Here is a 17,142-nt window from a genome sequence, read left to right on the forward strand (position 1 = left end):
ACCGTGTGATAAATAAACCCACGAGGTATTACTCAAACATCACATTTATCCTGGAATCCACACATTATGCAAATGACCAAGTCTGCCTCTACAAAACTACGAGTCCTGTTCACATGTCAAAAGTTCTTCTCCTGAACAGTTGTTCCATCAATATGAAGGATTGAATCATCCTTGTATGGAGTACTGCTCTTACATCTGGGGAGGTTCTAGCTCCACATACTTACTGGACAGAATTGAATACAAAGTAATCCAACTTGTCAACTCTCCCAATCTTACCTCCAAACTTGACCCGCTCGAATTCCACTGCAAAGTTGGCCCTTTCTCTTTTCTTTCGATATATTACTTTGGTTCATGCCCCCGAGAACTTGCTGCTTGTGTACCTCCGCCATTGGCAAGACCACAAAATACTCGACAAGCCACTGCATCACATGATTATTGTGTGGCCATTGGTAACTCAAGGGTGGGCCATTATGATGTTTGTTTCTTCCCTTTCACTGCCAAACTCTGGAAATCTTTACCTTCCCATGTCTTTCCAAACAGTTATGGCCTTCCCTTTTCAAAACGCAGATGTTTTTGAAAATTATTATTATTAATTTTTTTATAACTTCCTCAAAAACTCTTAAACTATTCTTTCGTCACTTTTCTATCAATTCAGTTCTTTTATTTAAGGTTTGGCATCGATGAGGACTCAGTCCATGACTGGAGCCTTCAACATAAAAAAGAGGCCTCCGTTCATCCTCCAAAACAGACCTGCTCTACTCTCTGGCTTCTCCCTTCAACTGACTCTCCACCTCCATGAAGCAAAGTGCAAAGGGGTCAAGGCCCCCAGGGAGTGGAGGGATGGGGGGGGGGGTCGCTACATCCCTTAATCGGGCAAGTGGATTTGTATCAGTCATAGTTGTCTGCATTGACTCTACATTATATAGTATTACTAAAACTCTCATCTTGTATGTATGTATGTTCCCGGAACACGACAGCGCAAAACTTTGACCCACCTTACTCACCATTCGCCTGCAGTGTGCAGTATCAAGTTTCGTTAAAATCTGGCAACGAAAAAAATTGTTAAAAAAATCAATTCCCGATTCACTCAAGTACTCATTGGGAGAATTTGATCAATGCAAACAACCTCAGTGGTATAGCTTGCTGGAGCTGTCTGTTTTTTGAAATGATTTTTTTTTATCAACCGCTGTCATAATGGGAACCCAAAAGGTTCATGGGTCGTCAAGTACATTACTAAAACTCATCTTGTGTGTGTGTGTGTATATATATATATATATATATATATATATATATATATATATATATATATATATATATATATATATATTACTAAAACTCTCAATGTATGTACGTTCCCGGAACACGATAGTTCAAAACTTTTCGGCCCACCTCACTCACCATTCTCCTACGGTGTGCAGCATCAAGTTTCGTTAAAATCGGGCAACGAAAAAATTATTTTAGAAATCAATTCCCAATTCAGTGAAGTACTCTTCGGGAGAATTTGATCAATGCAAACAACCTCAGTGGTATAGTTCACTGGAGCTGTCTTTTTTTTTTTCGAAATGATTTTTTTTTTTTTAATCAACCGCTGTCACAACAGGAACCCAACGGGTTCATGGGTAGTCGTGTGTGTGTGTGTGTGTGTGTGTGTGTGTGTGTGTGTGTGTGTGTGTGTGTGTGTGTGTGTGTGTGTGTGTGTGTGTGTGTGTGTGTGTGTGTGTGTGTGTGTGTGTGTGTGTGTGTGTGTGTGTGTGTACACACATTAGCCTGGTGTTGGCGCAGTGGTTCGGGTAGCGGCTTGGGATCCAAAAGGTCCTGAGTTCAAGCCCCGATGGGCCACTGAATTAATACACCAGGAGGTTGATTCAGCCTGTTATCCTTCCGAGGTCGGCGAAGTGAGTACCAGTATACTGGGCCGGTGTATACCCCGTTTGAATCGGTGAATTGTCTTTGAGGGTGGCCTTTTCTTTTGTTTTTGTATCGATCTTGTGGCGCCGTGTCTTGTAAAGTAAAACTGTATAAGTGTTGCCGTGTGTTCGCGTATTCGGTTAGCTCTGCATTGTTGTTTTTGTTTTAAATTGATATATATGTGTGCTCTTCGTGTGTCGTGTAAATAAAGTGCATTATGTTGAATTGTTCCCCGTTTTGCTGCGTCCTTTCCTTCGTTTGAATCTCCATCTTGCTTCATGTAACGGGTTCGGCGTGGGCTCAATACGCCCGATAATTAATCGGAACCGTCGAGGCCGACGATAACACCGCTCGGTTATCCCGATAGTACGGAACGGACCGCTTAAGCGGCCCGTGTCCGGAGTCGACCTGCGGCAAGGTGCGATCGCCCGGTTTACCATCCGCGTGGGTACTTAGGTAGGTCGAATTTGGCAAACAACCCTATCCCACGCGGGTAGCCGATTGGCACGATCGTGGTGAGGCCGAAAGGCCCACCCGTGACTAGCTCCCGGCGTTAGTCCGAGAGGGTCACGACAGAATTGTCCGTCTGGTGGGCGACGTGCCGCGATTCGAGTCACGTGGCCGATCGCACGCCGGCGGGCGCGAATTCGCAACAATATATACATACATATCCCTATCGTAAGAAGCGACCAGGGTTGCGTCAGGAAGGGCATCCGGCGTAAAACCTGTGCCAAATCACTATGCGGATCATAATGGTTGATCCGCTGTGGCGACCCCTAATGGGAGCAGCCGAAAGAAGAAGAAGAAATATATATATATATATATATATATATATATATATATATATATATATATATATATATATATATATATATATATATATATATATACATACATATATTGTTATGGCTGTGGAAATTGCAGAACACCATAAAGGTCCTGAGTTCAGTTAGATCGATAAGTCAGTGTTCAGTTTGATATCCCCACCGTTGTTTAATGGGATTATTCGTGTTATCGGGGCTGTGATCTTTGAGTTAGCCGTTATTCTTTGCTATCGTTATTTTGGACCAACCACCTCCACCACCAACATCTCTCTCAACAACATCTTCACAACAACCACCTCCACCACCTCCACCACCAACATCGCTCTCATCAACCGCTTCACAACAATCACCACCACAAACATCGCTCTCACCAACCACACCTGCCTCTCAACAAACCACGCCATCCTCACCACTTTGCCAGCAACCGTCAACATCTCCGCACCACAAACCACCTCACCTTTGTCTCCGAAACGACGCCATCTTTACGCCAGCAGCAGCGAGATCCGACCATACGGCATCGCTGCAGGCGGAGGCAAGGGTTCTTTCGCCGTGCAGCGCCGATGATTTCCACAACGTCCGCTTTGCGCGCAGAGGTCAGAGGTCGGAGGCAAGGGTTCTCTTGCCATGCAGCGCCGATGATTTCCACAACGTCCACTTTGCGCGCAGAGGTCAGAGGTGAGGGATCGAAGGTCAGATCTCGCCTCACGGACCCGATATAAGGGCGAGCGGAGCGCCAGTTCGCAGTGAGTCGAGAGAGTCTGTTGGGGTTCGGAGAGTCTGGAGAAGCCAAGGAGCTGCGTGGAGGTCTGAGCTCGTGTCAGAGTCGGGAACTTGGAACAGCCAGTCGGTGGAGGTCCGGGCGTCGCAAAGGAGACGTGTGCTGGAGGCGCAGCCCTGCTGTGTCGCACGAACCTGCGCGTGCCGGTGGGGAGAGCCGGAGAGAGCTTGCCTGCCACGCGGGAGGCCTGAGCGCAACCGGGGCTACGCTAGCTGCCGTGGGGACGGGACGTCGCAACTCGCCCCATCAAGGCACCACGAGGGTGCAGGTAACCTGCAACGGTCTCGTGGGGCCCTCTCGGTCACCAAAGCCCCACGTTAAAGGCCCATGGGCCCAGTCTGACTCCCTTGTCTGTGAGGGGGTCTTTTCTTTGCTTTTCTTTTGAATGAATGTTGTGGCGCCAAGTCCCGTAAGTAAAACCTGCTTAAGTACATGTACATGGTAAAACAATAGTCGGTTGTCGTGTTTTCGCCTTGCTTGTGTCTTTGTCCCATCCCGCAGTCTCTGCAAATCAACCGCATGCGTGTTTTGAATTCCCTGCTTGTATAATACCTGCATTGTTTGTATACGTGCAAAATAAATGTGCTGGTTTAAATGTACCCCGTTCGTCGTGTTATCTTCTCCCATTGAAGCGCCATATTGTTTTTCGGAATACTAATTGGTTTTTGAATACTGATAATAGAATCGGGTCTGGCGATAATACCCGCTCGGTTATCCCAGAACGGAACGAACCGCTTAAGCGGTTCGTGTCCAACCAGGCCTTCGCCGAGGTACAGTCCCTCGGTAGGTTACCCGCGCGAATACTTCGGTATTTCGATATTCTGCGATTTACCCTGTCGCGCGCGGGTAGAATACGGACTGGGCCGTGGTGTGCGTTGACGGCACACCCGTGACTGGTTCTCGGCGTTGTTCCGGGAAGTCACGGCTCGTCCGGTGGGCGTGCGGCTGCTATTATTGAAAAGCGGTCGTTCGCACGCTGGGCAGGGTAGATTCGCAACTATATTATACATATATATATATATACATATACATATACATATACATATATGCATGCATGTTCCCGAAATACAGCCAAAACGGCACAGGATAGCGCAAAATTTTTCGGGCCACCTTACTCACCATTCGCCTGCAGTGTGGCATCAAGTTTCGAGCAACGAAAAAAATTATTAAAAAAATCAATTCCCGATTCAGTCATGTTTTGGGATGACGATGCACAAAGCGCAAGGACAAACTATGGAGCATGTGTTGATGTACCTCGAACGCGGTTGACCGAACGATGACTCCTGAGGTAAATGCTCAAATTTTCTTCAAGTTAAAGTTTGACCACTTAATAATATTAAAAGTTTTATTATTATTATTTTCATCAACCGCTGTCACAATGGGAACCCAACAGGTTCACTGGTCGTCTAGTTTACTCTCGCGTGTGTGTATGTGTGTGTATATATATATATATATTTTTGTAGATTTCCCGCCCGTCGGCGTGCGAGTGACCACGTTTAGCCAATAGCGGCCGCTTCGCCCACTGAACGGACAATCTAGTCATGGCTTTCCGGATCAACGCCGGAAACCAGCCACGGGTGTGTTTTTAACCAAACCACAACCTTGTCCGCACTCCACAGGGTCTGATCGCCAAATCTTCGATTTACCTAATTATTCGCGTGGGTAGGTTACCGAGAGATTGTACCTCAACGGGACCGCTTGGAAACGAGCGGCTGAAGCAGCTCGCTTCCTTTTGGGATAACCGAGCAGGGTATTATCGCGCAGCGGGGTATTGGACCCGATCACTTTACCGGCGATTTAAAAACCAACTATATTCCGAGTGCAAGATGGCAGCTCAATTAAGGGAAGAGGACGTAGCGAACAGGTTTACGTTCACACAAGGACATTTATTATAATAAAACACGTATGCAACTAAACAAGGCAAAACACTTATGCAATTATACAAGCAACAAAAGCACGACAAAAGAACTACGACCGTCTATACGAAATGCAATGCAAACCTTTACAGCACACAAAGCACTTAATTTCCTACTTATTAGACGGGCTCACGGACACACGTACGCACACACACACACACCCAAGAAATGATGGCAGAGGCCTTTAATAACAAGCTCCAGCTCGGAGGACAGGTGAGCTGAAACCCAGAGCCTATCTCGAACCTCTCCAGCTCGTGTGGTCTTCAAGTTGTTTGGACCCGGGCTCCAGCGAGAGCGAGCTGGATCCAATCACCGTGAGCCGCAATACTTCCCGAGCTCCCGCTAATCCTCCCGCGCTTCTCAACACCTGCTGGTGAGACGAGGCGCTGATCTTTCCCGTGGATGCGTCGCTTCCCCGAGGAACCACCTCCAAGAAGAGGTCTGAGTCGCACCAAGCCGGGAACCAAAATGGAGAACAAAGAGCTCCACGAACCAAGAAGAAGCCACCACTCGCAGCTCGAGCCAAGCAACCAGCTCAACTCTCTTCCAAACAAAGCAGCTCGAAGCAAAAAAAAGCTCTCCCGAGCCAAACAGAAGCCGAAGGCCCACTGAACCACCAAAGCAAAAAGCCTCCTCCTGAGTCAGGCCTCAGCCGAAGCTCTGAGCCAGCCGAAGCAAAAAGCTTCCGAAGGCCTCAACCCTAACCCAAGCCAAACAGGACCTGAAGGTCTGCTGAGCGACTACTCCCTGCCGAAGAAAAAAGCTTACTACTCAACTCCGAACACTAACAAAGAAAAGATCTCCTCTTATCCTTCTCCCACCCTTCCCCCGCTCCCGGCGTGACTCATGACTCATGCCCTCGTGCTGCATCCCCTGCTCAACCACGGGTGGGAGGGAGTTGTTGACATCATGAGTCACGGGACGGCAGGGTTCTTCTTCCTCTTCGCAGAAGAGGGGGAGGGATGTCTCCATTGTTCGTTCCCTAACTATTAAATCGATCCGCAGCGCATCTAATCGATTTCTGAACATTTAAACAATGGAAGGTGAGCTATCTTGTGAACAAGCACTTATCGGCATAGCTGACAAAAGGAACCTGAATGTTGTGTGCAATCGAATTCCAAATTCGTAACAATATATAAACATGTACATCCCTTAAATGTTTGTCACAATGTACAATTATTTTTTCAGTGGCAGTACTTGTACAGTAGTATGTTTGTATTTTATTGCATGCACTGTATATGTTGATAGAGATAATTGTTTTCAACGTGCAAATCATACAATTATACTATGATTCAAGTCCATCAACAGTGAGCACAATGGCTCTGCACATCAGAATGGCACTGGTGACTGTATGATCAGCAAGTGCAAGTAACCCAGGAGTTTGAGGCACGACCTGAATGTAATAATGTATTGTTAATAAAGCGATGAATTGAATGAAAGCAAATGCACGAATGATATTGCAAATTCAAAAGATTTTGGTACTTCATCATTTGAAAATTTGAAATGTTCATTTTGGACATCGTCGCATCGGCAGTTCGGTTGTGGAATAATAAAATTTTGCAAAATTGAGAATTATTTTCTTCACCGTTACTTGCATGAAAACATTTGATCTGTCGTGTTGTTTCGTAACAAATTTTTAATGCGATATTGGTCATCGATTTAATATTCGAAAAGATTTGCTATTATCATGTCATTGTTGGAATCTAACTCCAAATAACCTGCAATGTTGCATTTTTAAATTTTTTTATTTTAATTCCATTTCTTTTCCTTTGCTCCAGCTCTTCCCTCGCATCAGACCACGCCAAAGGAGTCTTGCCTGAGAGCCGGCCAACACGATTTATCTCGGGAACCTCCAGCCATATCATCCTGTCCCGTTGACTTTGGTTTGAAAAAAAAAAACTTTCCCTTTTTAACCCGAGGATCAAGAGGCCACACATTGCAAAAGCTGTTCTCCTTTGCATCGCTTGGCGGAACCCATCATACTGCAGTCCATCATGGACGCCACACTCGATTCAAAAACTTTCATTGTTCTGTTCTGTCTTTTTGCAGTAAAGTTCTTTAACACTGAGAAACGATGGATGTGTTGCTTATCTGCCAAAGATAGATTCTGAAATTCTACTTCATCAGCCTGTTCTGCTTTCAAATATGCTTGGCAGCATTTCCTGTACCTGTCTGCTTCCTCCCCACTGACACGTACTCCTGAACAGATTGGTCTGGAACTCAAATTTTTCTGTCCGTTTTCCTGACACCTTTTTTAACATTTGAAACTGCTCTTACATTCCCTGTGTATTGACATTTGCACAGCCTTCCAAACGAGTTTATCATGTCTTTTTCTCTGGTATGGCCATCAGGTGGCCTTTTGTTTGGTGCCACACCTGGATGCTTTTGTTTTTGTAAACTGCCCAGTCTCCAGCCAATGTACATTGTGGAATTAACCCTAATGAAAGGTTAATGCAGCCTGGGTATTTTAGGGTCTGCAGGTCTTTATTCAATGGCCTGATTTTACACTAATCAGTGACCTAAAAATGGTCATCAACACTGAATTTTTGGCAAAGGTGGAAAATCGGGATGCATTTGTGTGAGGCATCTGTTTGTGACGGTGTGCGCATGTTCATTGCTTGGAACGGCTCGTTTTTGGAATGCGGCGTGTGCGTGTGTGCAATATGCTACAAATGAGTTTGCGAAAACAGCAGGAATGCCTTCAATCGATTAAAGCACATTTTGGAGCTTTATTTTTTTATTTTTAATAATATTAAAAATGTACATCACTGTTGTGCTGTGGTTGGAAATTCTGCTTGGGATCACTAATTTCTGCACTTGGAAAGTTTTCTTTTTAGCTCAGGTAAAGAGATTTCATGCTTGCACATCCAAGCGGGAGCATTTGCTGTGGATAAAATTTTGTATGCATGACACTGGTTCAGTATTATGCACTATTTAATTATTCATGTAAACGGTTCTTACTTTTCAACTGCTACTTCTTAGACAGTGATCTACTTTAGATGTAACCTGCTGATGTTTTACTTGTAAGCTTTAAATAAACATTGCTGAATGGATGCGTTTTTACATCATTGAAAAGTACAAATTCCATGGAGTTCAATCCATCCATTGGGACCATACTCTATGCAGAGCGTTGGTGCTGCCTAAGCAGTCCCATTGGTTATTGGGCACAATCCTGGACAGGTCGTCACTCCGACACAGGATACCAGCAAGCTGGCACTCATTTTGCCAACCTTGGAAGGATGACAGGCAGAGTCAACCCCACCTGCTATTAATTCAACAGCCAAGTGGAATTTGAACTCAGGATCCTAGGATCCCAAGCCCACCACTCTAACCATTAAACCAACACCAGTCATACGGAATCCAATGGTTATCTACATATTGCACACTTGAGGTTGAATGAGAAGGTAAGGAGGATTATGGGAGAATTGCTTGGCTAAAACTTGAAATATATGCTCCATGGATGTTAGGGACTTAAGGCAGGAATTTTCGAATTGGGTTGGCGTACCAGCACATGCTGAGATTGAGATCCCGCTTGGCATCTCTCCGAAGGATGGTATCCACCTGAGCGAACTTTTGGGAGGGGAATTTTGTGTACATAATTGTGGCTTGGGGAAGGGGCAACATGGTGAAAAAAGCAGCGTGTAATGACAGTAGGTGGATACAATGAGCAAGGGATTGAGATTAAGAAACCTGAAAGTGAGGGTGAAGGGAGATAGAATAGATTATGGTGGGGATGATGTGAGAGTGTATGTACCACCACGTGCCCTGGAGGAAAAAGGAGTTTGAGTAGCCTTCAGGTTCTACAAACAGGTGTGCAGCAAGCCTGGATTTGGGGAGTTTTGCCAGGAGAGGGTTATTGGAATAGCATTGTCTGAGCATTAAGAAAGCAGGAGTAAAAGGTTCAAAAAAAAACTACAAGGTTTACAAGTGCATTGCTAAAAAAAAGAATTTTTAAAAGGGTTACAAAACAGATATGGTTCTTATGCTCGAGCTTCATTATAGATGCCAATAATTTTGAGCTGAATATTCTGTAGAATCTCGGAGAGATGTGAAGTGTGGTGCATATCCAAAGGTGAGAACAACAACGGCACTTGGTAGAGTGCATACCTCCAGCATTTTGAACAGTGTACAGTTTCTATCCCACCGATAGGCTGGATCTGCATCCAGACCTGAACCAAAATCGAATCAGCTTGTTATGGTCACCGACACAAATCATCCACCAAGAGAATCACTTTAAAAAAAAAAATTATCAGATCTTCACCAGAATTGAATCAATTCTTGTCACACACCCAACGTGTCCAAGTTTCGTCTGAATCGGTCCACAACCATTTGAGATATCGTGCTATATATCGTTTTAGAACTCTCTCTCTCTCTCTCATTGGCAAAGAATCACTTAAAGAGCAGGTTTTGGGTCGCTGATGACTTCACGCGATTCGAAGGTTGTAAGCACATTAATAATCGTTGGGCAATTATTTTCTTACATTTGAAACTCAAAATATGTTAAAATTAACTTTTAGGTCAAAGCTTTTGTCAGCGATCGAAAAACAGTCCAGAAGTTACCGAAGATGCTATGACGTCACGTTTTCCGAAAACTTCGTGAACATTCGGAAACGGCGTGTAAACAATGGCGAGATGCGAATCGGAGAGTGATTTCAGCGGTGATGAAATTGAGTGTTTTCATTCCGATATTGCCGAGGACGAGTCGGAGGATGATGGGAATTTATACTATGGAGTTTCTGGCCCTGAGCCATATAAATTTGAGCCACTTGCAAGTGCCAGAAAACGGCAAATTTCATGTACAAGTGGCAGGACTGACTGTCCGGCAGTTCACACTGACAGACTCCACCAGACAGATTAGTTTGTAGATTTTCATTTTCTTGTTCGATGAATAAAATAATGTAAAGTTTGATTCGTCTGTGACTTGATATAATAATTTTTTTTAAACCCTCTAGTAGCCTGGTGTTGGCTCAGTGGTTAGGGTGGTGGCTTGGGATCCTAGGGTCCTGAGTTCAAGCCCCGTCGGCCACTGAATTAATACACCAGGGGGTTGACTCAGCCCGTTATGCTTCTGAGGTTGGCGAAATGAGTACCAGTTCCAATGTGTGTACTGGTAGAGGGGCACTGCATCAGCGACAGTCGCGCTTCAAGAAATGACAGCTACCCTGGCAGCTAAGCTACCATACGACCACCACCAACTCTCTAGTCACTCAAGAATCAGAAATAGAATGAATCAATAATGGATCCAAATATATTATACACCGAAGCCTTGGCGTTGAAGTCTTTCTGACAGCCGAGCTTGACCCCAGCGAAAGTGAACAGTTAGAACAAACCCCAACTTTCAAGAGACTGTTGTGGCATATAAATACTAAAACATGTTTAGCCTCATTGGGAAATATTCTACCAAATTTAGAAGAAAAAAAAAAAGTGGAAAATTGATCAATTTTCTCTCTTGTTTACAATTGAAATGAAATAGCCCAATTTGCTTATTCTGTTAAAAAAGTAATTTAATAAACAATAAGTTGATTTGTTGAGAAATTTTTTCATGCTTGTTTTTTAGAAAGTTTATTTATGTGTTTTTCCATGCTCTCTTTAAGAATATATTTCAAGGATTTTCTCACTTAAACTCAACAATTGATTCTGTGACAGAGCAGTACCTGGAGAACTTGTCGACCAACAACTCATATTCACAGAGTGGTGATCAGATGTGTTTATGCCTTCGTAATCCTCGGCTGTGAAATGGTCACCACAAATGACAAGTCTATCCAAAGGGTCCTCTTTACCCGTTTTCTTTGTACAAATCTTATCCACTGCCGGCGATTGTTTGATTCCTTCGGGAATCAGTGGGAGCGATTACCCGTTTTCCAGCCATTTTCGCAAAACATGACGACACACGCACGAGGCATGATGTACAAATATCCAAATAACTTTGTTCTACAAGAATTCAAAATAAAAAAAATGATAATAGACAGTTACAAGCTCAAAAAAAAGCGAAAGAACGGCCTGCTGAACTGGACACTTCTTCAATGAAAAAGTGAGCTTCCACTTTGTTTTGGAGAACGTGACGTCACCATCCATATATGGGCACGCAGCTGTTTTTTGTTTTGTTTTTTCAACAGCCTCGAGAAATAACAACTTCGGAGTTAAATTTCATTAATTTTCCCAACAGTTAGGCAACCACAATAGTTTGCATCGAACTATTTAATGCACATATAATCATATTGATAAATTTTCAGAACACGTTTGGTGAAACCGCAACCTGCTCTTTAAGAAATTATCAGATCCGGATCTTCACCAAAATTGAATCGATTCTTCCTTGTCGCACACCCAACCTGTCCACAACTTTTTGAGATATCGTGCTCAGAGACAGGGGTGAAAACATGACCTTCGTCCACCTTTGGTGGCAGAGGTAATAAATGGTCTATTTGATACAATAGTTTTGATTTTATTCAGTGGAAAGAAAAAGATAAATAGTGTATAAAGTAAAATAAGAAAATATTACTTCATTCAATCAACAATTTTTGTTTGCATTCCAAAATTCCCAGTCCTTGAGAAACTTGTACAGCAGATATGGGTTAATTGATACACCCTCGTTCAAGGCAATTATGTGAACAACAACAACAAAAAAATTAATGCTCTGCAACCAGTCACATGCACCAACTTCAAAGGTCAAATTACAAACTACTTTGAAGAGAACACCACATGCATGCGATGAGAGGGCAAGACTGGAAAGCCATCGAGAGCATTTTTGGCAATGGCAGCATGTTGATCATTGTCAAACTCTACAAAAGCAATATCTGGTCGTCCTGGGACAACCCGCACTTCCCGCCAGCCTGGAAACCTGACAATGAAATGGAGCCTCAATGTTTTGCACAGGCATTTGAATGATGCTACATCCATGTGTAAAATGGACTTCATAAAAATGCATCGTTTAAGGCTTCAACTGAACCATCAATTCCGGCAGAGCTCATTTTCATTTCGATGCCACAGCTTGTGTCCTATTGAGTAAAACACCAGGCGGGAGTACCCTTCTCAGCCCACCATCGGTGAGCAATGTGCTGCGGCACAGTCTTGGACATGCACTTTATAATTTTTGAAAAAAATTTATTGATCGCAATCTACACTCTGCAGTCCACATCACAAGATAGATGATGATGATGATGATTTGTAATACCAGCTACCACCAAAAGGTGGCGCTATTTCCACGACATTAATTTAGGGAGTTTTGGTGACATCCACATTTGCTCCATTACACTAAGATTCCTAGCAGTCGGCTGGATAGCAAGTTGAATTAAGACGTGCACAAAAAAAAAACATCTTTAAGAGGCAAAGATATGCCAAGATTTAAAAATTCTGCACTCAGTCGTGAGGCGTTGCAAACGAGACCTTATATTTACAACCAGTTGACTAAATCAATTTCCCCACCACTCACCATTTTAGCTCAATCATTGCAACGACCGAGTCTCGCACAACGTTACGTGGTCAAATACCTTACACACTCGTAAAAGCTACAGACAGATGGATATCCTATATTGGAAAGTACTCACTGGCTGAACAGCATGGAAAGCATGGTGGATGACGAACTGTCCGGAAGATTTGTGACAAACAAGATGTGGTGAGACGACATCTGGAGAAACCGAAAGAGAAGTTCATCCTCGGAATATTAATAAAAAACAAAGATGCTTTATAAAGGAAAATTTTGAAGAATCACATCTTAATTTGTATGTCGCACAAGGTTGCAGATATCGTTGGTTGAGGGTGCAGCTGTGCTGCTGGTGTAATACCCTCTGCTGGTTAGGGCAGGAATTTGTAATTTGTTCATGGTGCCGGCGATAGCTCACCTACTCTTCGCGAAGGACACCGTAGGATCTTTAACACCGTAGGAATTATAAGTCAGTCAGTCATAGAACTGTTCAGCAAACCGGAATTTAAATAACAGCACCTTCACACCATACCTCATACCAGGAAATCCCATCAAAAAAATCAAAAGTACCACTTATATTGGATGTGGAACATTTGATGCTCTCATTACAAGTAACCAAGATAAACAGTCGAAACTCGCACATTGGAATACAGTTCAAATGTTGAAAAGTTATTTCAAAAATAACTGCATCAACACTTACCAAAGAGGTACTTGCATCAACATGTGATGCTATAGGATTTCCAGGAGCAGATGCCAAATGGGGAGTCTTGTGAGTTGCCGTGACCTGGAAAAGAAATTATGCATGGTGATCAAACATGTGCCAGAGAAATGAAAAGAGACGAGGTCGGGTGGAGTAGGTGGAGTGGTGTTTATAGTGTGGTACATGATGGAAAGATCCTGGTTGGGCCGAGGGTGAATATTTACAAAATGGTAATGTCTGGTTCTCCTGGATGGAATGAAGGCTCAGGGCTTGATAAGGGAAGAGGAGACATTGCCACAGATGCCAGATGCCAAGAGAGCCGATAGGAATCTCTGAAGGAGAGGAGGATGAATGAGGAAATCGGAAGGTGGGGGACGATTAAGGGACATTAATGAAAAGATACAGGAAGAACATTTTGTTGGTTGTTGGGACATGTGCTCTGAATGGGAGGAGAATTTGCTGAAAGATCGTCGTTGAAATGGAGGCGTTTGAAAGGAGTCGAAGGGCAGAGTGAAATTGGGGTTCGAGATGGAATTTGAGAGAAGTTGCTTGGGACAAAAAATGCATGCAACTAATCCCACAAGAAGGTCAGATTAATGGGGACCATTAAAGTAGTAGTAGTGGTAGTAGTCAGAGTAGTCATAGCAGCAGCAGTACCAGACATTGTATACCTAATGGAAACATCCCTCACAGAAGGTCTCCAATTCCTCTGTGTCTGTCCATGCCTATTCTCTCTTCCATCTTTACAGACCTCACACCAATGCTGGTAGTGGTGTGGTTGCTGTCTTTGTCAAGAACTCCAATATTTATTGTCCTTTGTCCATACAAACCTCTTCTAACCCTCGAGAATACCTCTGAGTGCAAAAAAACCTCTCCACAACCATGTGAGGTTTGTCTGTGTGGTGTACCGTTCACAGAATTACAAAGGCTCTCTTATATACCTTTTATTTCCTCAAACAAGATCCAACCCGCATGATCCATCCATCCCAACCCACTCACTGTTCCTCATCTCTGACAAGGTTATTTACCACCATGCCAGCTCCGCCACAACCAGCTATGGCATTGCAGCGAGGGCGCTCCGACTGACCCAATCTGTAAACTTACCAACCCATATTTCTGCAGCTGGTTATACTGTATGTCTTCCCTCCAAGGTACCGATAGTAATGACTAACTTAGCAGTCAACCTCTCCGTTCCTCATGTCACCCTCTTGGCTCTTCTGGCTGTGTTCTTGACAAAGCCCATATCTCTCTCTCCGTGGCCATTGTGACGGACAAACCTCAGCACCAAAGAACATGGCTATTCGTACAGGCCAACTGGCAAGGTACTGCATTTTGCCCTCTCGCAAAAATGATTAGGCTGCCATTTCCACAGCATCCGATATCGATTCCACCTGGGAATGAGTTCACAAAAGCAGACTCTCACTCACGCACAAGTACGTATATTCCATGCCATCTGCGGCTACCTTACCAATCATCGCAACCCTGTTACATTGAATTCTGGGGCAAGGCTAATGCAGTCAAGAAATTTGCTTTCTCCACATGGAGCAGCTTTTGGTCACTCGGTAAGACCAAAAATCAAAGTGTATATACATCCTTAAACAAGCCAGAATAATCTCAAGGCTCAAGTCCCCAATCCCCATCATGGGCAGGTGCCCCAGTGTCACAGCTATCTGTTGGAATCTGTAGAATCAAATTCTCTCAAAATTATCTCTCACAATGAAGCCAAGGTACAAGGCCTGTTGCTCTCACACGTCAGACAGGTCATTGGCCTCTGGTTGTTTCTTTTGAACTGCCTTTCAATCTCGCTCCTTCTGCCCCCCCCCCCTCAACAATCAAGGAGATACTTTCCACTGTTATACACCAACATCATATGCACATGCTCCTTGTTTCAGAAATCCAGAAGTTGCTCGATTTTGGAAATTTTTTGAATGCTTAGTGAATTGAATACGAATAAATAGGTGCTAAAATATTCCAAAATTTGGATGGAAGCTTAATGAAAACTATGGAAGCAGTCCTACTCCAAAGTTCTGAATTGAAAAGGAAAGCACCAAATGGCCATTCTTCCCAAAGCTGAACCTGTACCTGACGTTCAAAAAATGACCTTCCCGTGACAGCACTGAACTGGTGCTGACTACTCATGGACCGTCCGATCAAGCGGTTCATGAGAAATAATTTTAAGATTTTCGCTCAATCCAAGACTGTTGGTAGACCATGTGACATCAATTATAATTCGTGAATACCCTGGTATCTCCAAGGCTTGGGGAACATTTGTGTGATATTCCCCTCAATCTGTCCAGCAGGTTATTCTGGAGATGACAATTTTTTATAGGTTTTTTTTCGAGTAAATCCAATATGGCTGCTAAACCATGTGACCTATGATGTCATGTGTGAACGTTTTGTCCCTCGTGAATAGGTGGTCATACGTGCAGTTTCGCCTCAATCTGTTTCGTCATTACAGAATGGATTTTTTGGAAGTTTCATTTATTTATTTTTTATTTTTAACAATATGGCTGCTGAATCACGTAAACGATGATGTCATAAAAAAAATTTTCTGTGGACCATTTTATCCCAAGATGACCCTCAAAATTTTTCATACTGATCAGATGCAACGTTCTACATATGCAATTGTGATGTCATAACGAAAATACCTATGACATCATTTAAAAAAAATAAAAAATAAAAACATTCCCCGTGAGTACTTACCACGTGCCATGTTGCAGTTTTTTTTTTCCTTGATGTGGTTTTGGAGATACACAGGTCCAATTTTTTCCCTTTTTGCCAACATTGCTGCCACACCACGTGACTTATGATGTCATAATTATCAATTAAATATTCTACATTAATAGTCGCTCTTCTGGTGAACATTTTGTCTCAATCTGACAAGCGGTTACAGAGAAAAACACTAAAGTTTTGCGCGGACAAACAGACAGACCGACAAACGAACGAACGGACCCAAATGCAATACCCTCTCCTCCAGCGAGGGTCATGATACGTGACCAGTCGTTTATGGCTGGGTGTATTGTAACAGAATCAGTCTCCCGAACAAGCGTCGGAAGACCACTGGTGAGGAACTCCCAAGGTGTGAAGCATGGGCATTCCACATGCATGGCGATTCCGTGGTGTGGTGTGGGTGGTGAATAAATAATTTAGTCTTGCGGCGGTTTCAGAATGCACGTACGATTTAAAAATAAATTTGGTTACGTATCTCAAAACGCACAGGGAATAACAGGTTTAATAAATAACGCAAATGGAGACACAGTAGAGAAATGAATTAAAATAGTACCGCAAGTCCTGAAGCTCACCTACATCAGGAGCACCAGTCACCCCGTCGCACCCCTTAATGAGCACAGATTGTGATGCGGTCAATAAACCATCGTTAGGAATCAGATATGAAGCTTGTGGCCAAGTTTCATCAAAATCGTGTGTTTGGTCTCCTGGTGACGAGAATGACTGAAGTGTTGACTGACCGACCGACACTGCTCAATCCACATAAGCTCATTGGACTAAAGTCCAAATCAGCTAAAATGATACAGAAATATAAAGGTCCGATCAGCACGTGTGCTGGACAAGACAGACAGTAACTCGCATAAATAAGC

At 43.5% G+C, this 17,142-nt stretch overlaps 2 protein-coding genes across 16 annotated transcripts in view; one reads left to right on the forward strand and one right to left on the reverse strand.

Moving 5' to 3' along the window:
• The window catches only part of LOC147031472 (apoptosis-stimulating of p53 protein 1-like), a 135,350-nt gene extending 126,871 nt beyond the window's left edge, over nt 1-8,479 (forward strand). For all 9 annotated transcript variants that reach the window (XM_085863627.1, XM_085863670.1, XM_085863655.1 and 6 more), the window contains one exon: nt 7,205-8,479. In XM_085863627.1, the coding sequence (XP_085719753.1) occupies nt 7,205-7,246 (42 nt within the window). In that variant the 3' untranslated portion in view covers nt 7,247-8,479. The remainder of the gene's footprint in view (nt 1-7,204) is intronic.
• Nucleotides 1-17,142, reverse strand: part of LOC147031473 (U2 small nuclear ribonucleoprotein B''-like) — a 121,004-nt gene that overhangs the window by 17,959 nt on the left and 85,903 nt on the right. For 3 of the 7 annotated variants that reach the window (XM_085863765.1, XM_085863774.1, XM_085863760.1), the window contains 3 exons: nt 13,547-13,630; nt 12,971-13,050; nt 11,841-12,264 (listed from right to left, as the gene is read on the reverse strand). In XM_085863765.1, the coding sequence (XP_085719891.1) occupies nt 12,105-12,264; nt 12,971-13,050; nt 13,547-13,630 (324 nt within the window). In that variant the 3' untranslated portion in view covers nt 11,841-12,104. Of the gene's footprint in view, nt 1-995; nt 1,044-11,840; nt 12,265-12,970; nt 13,051-13,546; nt 13,631-17,142 lie in introns of those variants that run through there. The other 4 variants (XM_085863784.1, XM_085863791.1, XM_085863752.1 and 1 more) reach the window with 4 other exon arrangements.

The sequence above is a fragment of the Eptatretus burgeri genome, chromosome 2, assembly GCF_056783735.1.
Source record: "Eptatretus burgeri isolate ZD-2024b chromosome 2, Ebu_testis_v1, whole genome shotgun sequence".
In the NCBI taxonomy this organism is placed as follows: Eukaryota; Metazoa; Chordata; class Myxini; order Myxiniformes; family Myxinidae; genus Eptatretus; species Eptatretus burgeri.